Source organism: Hemibagrus wyckioides, linkage group LG20, assembly GCF_019097595.1.
Source record: "Hemibagrus wyckioides isolate EC202008001 linkage group LG20, SWU_Hwy_1.0, whole genome shotgun sequence".
Lineage (NCBI taxonomy): Eukaryota > Metazoa > Chordata > Actinopteri > Siluriformes > Bagridae > Hemibagrus > Hemibagrus wyckioides.
In genome coordinates, this window is record NC_080729.1 from 2387338 (window position 1) to 2398312 (window position 10975).

The window sequence follows — 10975 nt, forward strand, 5'->3', positions numbered from 1 at the left end:
AATGTATTTTAGTTACGACTTAATAAGAGGATTGTTCTGTAGAAGAAATGTTTTTCTGCTTCTGCATTTCTACATTTGTCTTCTCTGTGTAAATTTGTAAGCTTTTACACCTCAATTCAAGCTTAAAATCTACAAATTTCCAGGAACATTTCAGGATTTCAGTGTCTCAGAGTTCTAATGATTTGAAAACCTCCTCTGGTGCTCTGTGCTCCTCAGGTATTTCCACACCATCTACCTGGGCATCCGGAGCAGGCGGAGCGGCGAGAACGACCGCTGGAGGTTCTACTGGAGGATGGTGTACGAGTACGCAGACGTCAGCATGCTCCACCTTCTCGCCACCTTCCTGGAGAGCGCGCCTCAACTCGTCCTGCAGCTCTGCATCATCATCCAGACTCACAAGCTTCAAGCTGTGCAAGGTAGCACTATAAGTATCATATAACTCACTAATAAAGGCTAGTGAAGGGTAGTAAAGGCTGGTGAAGGCTAGTGAAGGGTAATAAAGGCTAGAGTATGTTAGTGAAGGGTATACAGTGAAGGGTATAAAGGCTAGTGAAGGGTAATAAAGGCAAATGTAGGTTAGTGAAAGGTAATAATGGCTAGTGAATGGTAATAATGGCTATTGAAGGGTAATAATGGCTATTGAAGGGTAATAAAGGCTAGTGTAGTTTAGTGAAGGGTAATAAAGGCATGTGAAGGCTAGTAAAGTGTAATAAGGCATGTAAATTATAATAAAAGCTAATGAAGACTAATGAAGCCTAGTTAAAGTTAGTCATGTTTAGAGAAGGTAGTGAAGTATAATGAAGGCTAGCAAAGGTTAATGAATGGTAATAAAAGTTAGTGACACGTAATGAATGAATTGTTTCCATTTGGCAGCTAATACTGTTTAATGTTTTATATATATATATATATATATATATATATATATATATATATATATATATATATATATATATATATATATATATTTCCACTTAAATTTGTAAAGTATTTGAACAATTTCTGACATTTTATTACATTTTGAGAGCTAACATCATTAAAAAAATATAAATAATACATTAAAAAATAAATTATTATTATTACTAATAATAATAATAATAATAATAACAACAACAATAAAAAATAAAATAAATAATAATAATAATAATAAAAATAGTTATAATTATAATTATAAATATTATTATTATTATTTATATTTTATTTATTTTATTTTTTTTTAAGGAAAAATGGAAAGTTTGAGATTTCTTCTTGTAATTTTAAAGCTTTATATAAAAGCCAGAGTGTTTTTTTTTGTATTTGCGCTGGAGTGTGAGCCTGTGGGCGGCTCAGCCATGCTCATTTACTCTGCAGTGTGTGTGTGTGTGTGTGTGTGTGTGTGTGTGTGTGTGCGTGCGCGAGTGTGTAAGTTTTCCAACAGAAAAAAAAGGCACAGTGAAATCAGTGGCTTTTTTCAGGAGATTTGCCAGAACTGTGCACTTTGTGCTCTGTCTCTTTTTTTGTGAGTAAAGATAGAAGCGCTTGTGCCATTTCCACCCAGAGTCTCGCTGATCGATTCCTGAAACTCCGTGTTCTCTCGGCACGACTCCATCTTATTGATCTTCTTCGATAATCTTATTTTAAAGTTCCTTACGTCAGGAAAAGCAGCTTTTAATGTGTGATTAATGAGAAAGGAGCTCCACGTTTTTGATGACGAGTGAAAAAGGGGATTCAGGGTGAACATTTTTACACCTCGCTTAATGAAATAAATAGTGATAAGTGACTACATGTGATTTTTATTCACTACTATCAGTTCTCTCTCTGTCTCTCTCTCTGTGTCTCCCACTCTACCTATCTATCGCTGTCTCTTTCTCTTTCATTCTTTCTCTCTCTTTCTCTCTCTCTCTCTCTCTCTCTGTTACATTTCCAGAGCTGTTCAGCTTCAGGGATCTTTATAGGAGCTTATTTAAAGTTCATCGTAAACTCTGAGGAGAGCTGGCATGTTTACGGTATTGAAGATGTAATTAAAGATGTAATTACGTATTATCGGCCAATGAAATCGTGTTATTTTCCAATTTGACCACAGTTGCGGAGAACAGCGGCTTTGCAGCGACTTCTGTCTAGTCGTGAGTTGTGTAACAAGCGCATCATCTTATCTATTCCCATGCAGTTCTACTGTTTTCTTTTTTTCTTTTGATATTGATGTCAGTTGTTTTTAGAGCAGATGTAGTTTTGTGTGCAGGTTATTAATGATTAATAGCGGTTAGTGGTTGCGCGCACACACACACACACACACTTTACCTAGACACCATATGGAGACTCCATATGGATATGGATTGTTTGCATTGTCTTAGTGAAAGGAGGCGTGGCCTATGCATCTATCTATCAGCCCTAGTGAAGGAGGCGTGGCCTATATATATATATATATATATATATATATATATATATATATATATATATATATATATATATGTAAGCCCTAGTGAAGGAGGTGTGGCCTATATATCTGTAAGCCCTAGTGAAGGGGGCGTGGCTTATTTATCTGTCAGGCCCAGGGAAGGAGACATGGCCTATGCATCTGTCAGCAATAGTGAAGTAAGTGTAGTCTATTTGCCTGTTAGCCCCGGGGAAGGAGATGTGGCATATGTGTCTGTCAGCCCCAGTTAAAGAGGTGTGGCCTATGTATCTGTCATCCCGAGTGAAGGAGGTGTGGCCTATGCGTCTCTCCTCCCCAGTGGAGGAGGTGTAGCTTATGTGTCTGTCAGCAATAGTGAAGGAGGCGTGGCCTATGTATCTGTCAGCCCCAGTTAAGGAGGTGTGGCCTTATGTATCTGTCATCCCTAGTGAAGGAGGCGTGGCCTATGTATCTGTCAGCCCCAGTTAAGGAGGTGTGGCCTTATGTATCTGTCATCCCTAGTGAAGGAGGCGTGGCCTATGTATCTGTCAGCAATAGTGATGGAGGCAATCACTGGCCTATGCATCTCTCTCTCTCTCTCTCTCTCTCTCTCTCTCTCTCTCTTTCTTTTCTTAGTAATAATTTTCTTTAGTCGTATCTGGGGCATGTTTTTTTTCTGATCACAGCCCCGAACCGATTCTGTTATTGATTCAGATCTGTCTTCAAAAAGCTCAATGTTCATGTCATGCATTAAAAACATATCTTTTTTTAAAGTCTTGCTCTGAGTCGAGGCGGGAAATGATCCAGATTCCACGGCACGTGTGAAGTGAAGTGTGGCGTACGCTGTGACGTCCGAACAGAGTTACTGATATCACACGCGCTCATTTGTTTTGGCTTTAAAACAAGAAAAGTTATCTCTTACTGTATTTCTTCTTATTTCTACCTAGCACCACTTCAGATTCATTCAAGAGCATTGAAATGAATGAATGACCCAGATGTGTGTGAGCAATTACTGGGGAGATAGTAGCAGGAAGGATAGATTACAGATTGCCATTATTCCCCGAGGTGCTGCTTATATGGATCACTGCGTGCTTTTTAAAAAAACACTGAGAAGGTGAAGGGAAAGGAGTAAAATATGGCAGCTGAAAGAAATCAGCAGGATTTTCCAGATCAGCTAAAATATATTTCTGCTGCTGTTTAGTGGATCATTTCTGAAAACCAGACAAGTTTAAAGAGTAGACACTTCTAAACCTGAGATTAGTCTGTAGATTAGACTACTGGTATGACACGCTGAAATCTCTCGCAGCAGATCATTTTTTTTTATTGGATAATAATTGGAATTATGTATTATAAGAATTGTAAAAAAAAAAATCATAAATATTTTAAAATTAATATTTTTTATGTTTTTTGGAAAAAAATATGTAATGTGTACCAAGGAAAATTAAGTAATTATAAATAAATAAATAAATAAATGTTCATGAATTACAAGAATTTTTAAAAAGCAAAAAAACGAAAATTTTAATTAATATTTTTGTCTGTTTTTGTGGAAAAAAATATGTAATGTGTGCCAAGGAAAATAAAGTAATTATAAATAATTGATAAAAAAAAATAAAATAAAAAAAAATTGAATAAATAAATAAACAAATGAATGAATGAATGCATAAATAAATAAATAAATAAATAAATAAATAAATTAGTTAATTAATTAATAAAAATTCATGAATTGCAAGAATTTTTGAAAAATAAATAAATACATTTTAATTAATATTTTTTCTGTTTTTGTGAAAAAAAATATAATGTGTGCCAAAGAAATTAAGTAATTATAAATAAATAATTAAATGAATAAATAATCAATTATTTAATTATTTAATTTAATTAATTAAATATTCTGTTTTCTTTTTTCTCTCATTTTCATTTTAAATATTTTTAAAAAAAAATGAAGCATAAATAAATGGACACATCACCCAGACGAACCTCTTTGTCATCTGAGGACTGGCCATAATTATTCTAAAATTTCAGATCATAATTTTTCTTCTGAAATATTAAACTTGCAATAGTCCATCTTTTTTATATGTACAAATAAAGAAGAAAATTATGTGGAAATGATCAATAATAATAATAATAATAATAATAATAATAATAATAATAATAATAATAAAACACAATGCTATAAGACCTGGTCTCAGGGCAGGTGTGTTAAGTAGTGGAAAAAAGAAAATCCTGAATGTGTGTGTATTTGGCCTTTTCTAGACACGCCCCCTAGAGAAGCTAAATATTGATATTTTTCTATAAGCAGACAGGATTTAGGGGGCGTGTCTTATTGTCTTCTCAACGGAGTAACCTTCAGTCTATAAAAAAAAAAACACACTAACTGGAGCTAAAATAATAGACTGCATCAGAGATCCATTACTGAGGTGGGAGATTCCTGCTAAATTCTTTAAGAGGAGGTTCGACAGAAGACACTGCGGTGAGGTTTCTCTCTCTCTCTCTCTCTCTCTCTCTCTCACACACACACACACAACCACACACACACACACACTCCTCCCTCTGTGCCTGTCCTGAATTACCGCAGCCTCCACGAGGAGACGGGAGCATTACGTCACCTCCCTGACTCGGCCTCGGTTCCCGTGGCGACCGTCTCTTCAGGATGTGCTGCATGCGCATGAGGGTGGGAAGGAAGGAAGGAAGGAGGGAGGGAGGGAGGGAGGGCAGAAGACGTAAAGGAGGAGAAGAAGACGAAGAAGAAGAAGAAGTCTGCAAGCATCAGACTGAAGCGCAGGGAAGAAAAATTACAGCCTGGCCTCTGCCCATTAATTATCCCACTTCACAAAGTAGTCATTAAACCACGTCGGGTTCCTAATGGGCTGGATTTAATCTAAGTGGGTTAAATATATAAATAAGGCGTCAGAAATAAGCTCGGTGAACCGAACGATTTGTAAACATGCTCTGGCTTGAGTACAGGCTGAATGACACTCACACACACACACACAGCATCGTGCTTCAGCATATTTAATAACTCGGTTGTGTCCGAAAGCTGCTACCCGAGAACCCGCTCTGATTTTCTGTCATCTGTGACATATGTGATGTTCTCCCCATCTCACCACTCCAAAAAGACAGGGAAGCGAGAAGGAGGATGAGAAAGAGGAGGAAGAGGAACAAACCAGATCTCCTTCGATCTGCTTTGAGGGAAAAAGTAATTAGGGAGTGAAGCAGGAGGTAGATACATGTTTCAGTGAGATAGCAAATGAAATGGACTGTGGTGATCCCTGGAGTTAAAGGCCAGAACAATCCAATTCCATTTCAGTCGGGGTTTTTATTTTCCAGAGCGCTGCTGAATTCTTGAATCAGAAGATAAATAATCGAAAAATAAATAATTTTCTATTCAATGTGCCTGTTGTCGTATTATCGTTTCTATATCAACTAATTTTTTCTTTCTTTATACACTGTATTGCCAAAAGTTTTGGGACACCCCTCCAGATCATTGAATTCAGGTATTGTTTTTCGGAGGTTGGGCTCGGCCCCTTAGTTCCAGTGAAAGGAACTCTTAATGCTTCAGCTTCATACCAAGACATTTTGGACAATTTCACTTTGTGGGAACAGTTTGGGGATGACCCCTTCCTGTTCCAACATGACTGCACACCAGTGACCAAAGCAAGGTCCATAAAAACATGGATGAGTGAGTTTGGTGTGGAGGAACTTGACTGGCCTGCACAGAGTCCTGACCTCAACCCCACAGAACACCTTTGGGATGAATTAGAGTGGAGACTGTGAGCCAGACCTTCTCATCCAACATCAGTGCCTGACCTCACAAATGTGCTTCTAGAGAGGAATGGTCAAAAATTCCCATAAACACACTCCTAAACCTTGTGGAAAGCCTTCCCAGAAGAGTTGAAGCTGTTATAGCTGTAAAGGGGCGGGACAACTCCATATTACATTCATGTGTATGTAAAGGCAGACGTCCCAAAACTCTTGGCAATATAGTGTAATAATGGTTTTGTATATGATCATAACCTGTGAACTTAACCAGTTAACAAGTACTCTTTACTTTTAAAGTGGGACATCTGCCTTTACATGTGTCCTGTCAGGTTGAGGACCTTGCTTTTGCACTTGAAATTGTCCAAAATGTCTTGGTATGAAGCTGAAGCATTAAGAGTTCCTTTCACTGGAACTAAGGGGCCGAGTCCAACCCCTGAAAAACAACACCTGAACTCAATGATTTGGAGGAGTGTCCCAAAACTTTTGCCAAAATAGTGTATGCAAACGTCTCCAGGTTCTTTTCCAAATCCAGCTCAGTATAGCTGCTATAACATAAATGTGAATACAGGTATAAATGTTTATAAATATTTATTCAGTGTTGTAGTATTATAGTTTACTAGGACGTTAGAATTTTCCGGACTGCATGTCGTTTCTGAGCGCTTTCACATGAAGAAGTGAGACGTCGTAAGTGGTGTAACATGAGACTCCTCACACGGTGTGTAGCAGTGGACCTGAATGGACGAGATTGTTCTCTCTCTCTCTCTCTCTCTCTCTCTCTCTCTATCTCTCTCGTCTGCCCTCTCATTGACGTTTTTATCTTCCCGCTGTGTCTGCATTGCCGGATTTCAGGAAAGGATGAATGAAAGTCATGGCAGTGGCGTCTGCTGATTGTCTGCTGATTGCTCTCTGTTCAGCCATCCAGATCGTTTTAATCGTCCAGCAGTCAGTAGTGAGTTAATCCGACTGGACCTCCTGAAGATGTTTCAGTTGATAAAAGAAAGAGGTACTGTATATTATCACCCTGCTGCTGCTGTGATGCTGTAAGCTCTGTAACTCGATTCTGACGTAAATGACAGTTTTAAAAAATGAACATTTTATCTTGTTTTGCCACGTTATCATCGGGCCTTACTGTTTGAAATTCGGGATTTGTTTCAGTCTGATGAGGAAATAAATAAAAGATAAATTTTAGATACGATTTAGTTTGTAAGTAATCAGCATCATTAAAGGAAGTGTGGCCTCTATGTCTTAGATTCAGTGAAAGAGGTGTGGCCTCTGTCCATTAGCATGAGTAAGGAAGTGAAGGTGTGGCCTATATCTCTGTGAGTTAAAGCCAAGGGGCGTGGCCTCTGTGACTGTCAGTTAAAGTGGGGGAGGTGTGGCCTCTGTCTTAGATTCAGTGAAGGAGTTGTGGCTGGCCTCTGGCCATCAGTATGAGTAAGGAAGCAAAGGAGGTGTGGTCTCTGTGTCTGTCAGTCAAAGAAGAGGAGGTGTGGTCTCTGTGTTTGTCAGTCAAAATGGAGGAGATGTGGCCTCTGTGTTTGTCAGTTGAAGTAAAGGAGGTGTGACCTTTTTGTCTGTCAGTCAAAGTTAAAGAGGCGTGGCCTCTGCCTCTGTCAGTCAAATTGAAGGAGGTGTGGTCTTTGTGCCTGTCAGTCTTAATGAAAGGGGTGTGGCTGATGTGTCTGTCAGTCTCAGTGAAGGAGGTGTGGCTTCTCTACCTGTCAGTCTCAGTGAAGGAGGTGTGGCTTCTCTACCTGTCAGTCTCAGTGAAGGAGGTGTGGCTTCTCTACCTGTCAGTCTCAGTGAAGGAGGTGTGGCTTCTCTACCTGTCAGTCTCAGTGAAGGAGGTGTGGCTTCTCTACCTGTCAGTCTCAGTCAAGGAGGTGTGGTTTCTCTACCTGTCAGTCTCAGTCAAGGAGGTGTGGCCTTTGTGCCTGTCAGTTGAATTGAAAGGGGGTGTGGCCTAATTTTTGTCTGTCAGTCAAAGTTAAAGAGGCGTGGCCTCTGCCTCTGTCAGTCAAATTGAAGGAGGTGTGGTCTTTGTGCCTGTCAGTCTTAATGAAAGGGGTGTGGCTTCTCTGCCTGTCAGTCTCAGTGAAGGAGGTGTGGCTTCTCTACCTGTCAGTCTCAGTGAAGGAGGTGTGGCTTCTCTACCTGTCAGTCTCAGTGAAGGAGGTGTGGCTTCTCTACCTGTCAGTCTCAGTGAAGGAGGTGTGGCTTCTCTACCTGTCAGTCTCAGTGAAGGAGGTGTGGCTTCTCTACCTGTCAGTCTCAGTCAAGGAGGTGTGGTTTCTCTACCTGTCAGTCTCAGTCAAGGAGGTGTGGCCTTTGTGCCTGTCAGTTGAATTGAAAGGGGGTGTGGCCTAATTTTTGTCTAATATCTCATTTTTAAATTTGAACATTTGAATTCGAATTTGCTCAGTAGTGACCGACAATTATTTAGTTTAGACAGCGCATGTAGAAGTTGATCCACTGCATATTCGACGTTACAGTAATCTGTGGACATAAAGGCCACTTTAGGAAGAAAAGAACATTAAATAACCTTTGCGAGTGTGCAGCTTCAACACCAGCACCTCTAACAAAGGCTTCAGAAAAGAGCAGAAGCACTTTATCAAAGCTTTCGACTCTGTCAGAGAATCTGATGCTCATGTGAGCTGAGTTTCTACACCTGACCTTGATGAAATACTCTTCATACTCATGCACATTTAAACACATTTCATTCAGCTGGATTTTACTCTCCTCACATATACATCCTGACAGACGGTGTGCTGGTGGACTCACCTCCTGAAATCAGGTTAAGTGTGTGTAGTTTGTGTGATATCACTTCCTGTTTGGAGCCTGTGGGCCTTTATCTGTGTTTCAATTCATCTGTCATTATTTCTTTAGTTTGCTAAAATATCTAATCTATGGAAAAAAAAATCCAGGCTACATTAAGACATTAAGGAAGGAATGTTGTAACACAACAAAAATTATATCTACAATCAATAATTAATGACAAGTTTTCTGTTACATACACTTTCTTTACACACTTTTATAAAATACACTATATTGCCAAAAGTTTTGGGACGTCTGCCTTTACATGCGCATGAATGTAATATGGAGTTGTCCCGCCCTTTACAGCTATAACAGCTTCAACTCTTCTGGGAAGGCTTTCCACAAGGTTTAGGAGTGTGTTTATGGGAATTTTTGACCATTCCTCCAGAAGCGCATTTGTGAGGTCAGGCACTGATGTTGTGATTATGAGAAGGTCTGGCTCACAGTCTCCACTCTAATTCATCCCAAAGGTGTTCTATGGGGTTGAGGTAAGACCATGTCTTTATGGACCTTGCTTTGGTCACTGGTGTACAGTCATGTCGGAACAGGAAGGGGTCATCCCCAAACTGTTCACACTAAGTTAGGAGCATGAAATTGTCCAAAATGTCTTGGTATGAAGCTGAAGCATTAAGAGTTCCTTTCACTGGAACTAAGGGGCCGAGCCCAACCCCTGAAAAACAACACCTGAACTCAATGATTTGGAGGGGTGTCCCAAAACTTTTGGCAATATAATGTATGTAAGTATCTGAAATTATTGCTAAAATATATAATATACGTTTTCATGAAAAAATATGCTGCTACTTAACGAACAAAAAGACTCTTAATTTGTAAACTAATATTTAAGGAAGGAGTCTTTGTGTAAAGATGTGTTAAAGTGGCACTTTTTTATCTTATTACCTTCTAACTAAAAATAAAAGAAATGAACATTTATAACTGCTATAACTGTAATGTTCCACGAAGTTAAACGTATCCGTAAACGGATTAGAAGTACAGCGTACTGCTTTCGTTCTTTAATGAATAAGAAAACATCATCGTGGGTAAAATCTACCGCTTCATCGCACCACCGCGTCACTGATTATTTTTCTACAACGAGCTCAACGATGAGTCTTTTATTTCTTAATTAATGACTTTCGTTTCTCTCCGTCCCACTTTCTGCTCCGTTCTCTCCGGCCTCGTCTCTTCCTCCTGGAGAGCGATTGCTTCATCACTACAAGCGCTTAGTAACCATGGTAGCCTCTCTTCATTGAGATCTGGATTGTGTGTGTGAGTCTCTCTCTCTCTTTCTCTCTCTCTCTGCTATAAATTCCGACTCCTCCAGCTTCTAGTTTTCATAGTTGTCTTTTTACTCTCCATCAAGAGGAATTTTCTCCCATAATGCACTGCCTCCGTCATCACCGAGCCGCCGCGAACGATGCCGCCGCGCAGTTAGCATCACGCTCAGACATCATAGAGTCGATCTGCGAGCGTAAATAAGACATTCCTCTGAGGAGACTCTGCAGAGCTAACGACGTTCAAACCGCCTCATGATTCATTCTCCACATTTCACTTCCAATTTGCTTTGAAGCCTCGGAGCTGCTCGGGATCCGTAATTCCGCAGAATCGGTAGACGAAGCAGGATGAATGAACCACAGTTACCACCTTTTATTAGCTTGTTCTTTTTTATTAGCATGTGCGTAGTCAGGAGGCACGAATGCTGAAAGATGTAATAAAGAATAAAGGTGTTTGTGGAATTGATCCACCAGCTGCTCTTCTCCTGCTGTATTTAAACCAAAATCCAAAAACAAATATCCTGTAGATTGTTTTCAAGCAATAAAAAGGCTAATCTGTCCAAAACTGTGTATTGTACAGGAAAGAAGCAATGCTATCTTACTATACTGATCCATAGCTTAGAAATTAGCAATGCATCATTATGCTAACATTATACTGTAAAGCGGTTACAGTGTTTCAGATGAAATCTAAAGCTAGTTTGTGCTAAACTGAGCTTAAAATACTTGATTAGCTTAAAGTATGATTCAGGAATGCTAATATTGTGAAGAG

General features: G+C 39.3%; 1 protein-coding gene across 1 annotated transcript in view; it reads left to right on the forward strand.

Annotated features, from left to right (window-relative positions):
- xkr4 (XK related 4) overlaps positions 1 to 10975 on the forward strand; it is a 55602-nt gene that overhangs the window by 35634 nt on the left and 8993 nt on the right. The window contains exon 2 of the mRNA XM_058417838.1: positions 217 to 416. Coding sequence (XP_058273821.1) covers positions 217 to 416 — 200 coding nt within the window. The remainder of the gene's footprint in view (positions 1 to 216; positions 417 to 10975) is intronic.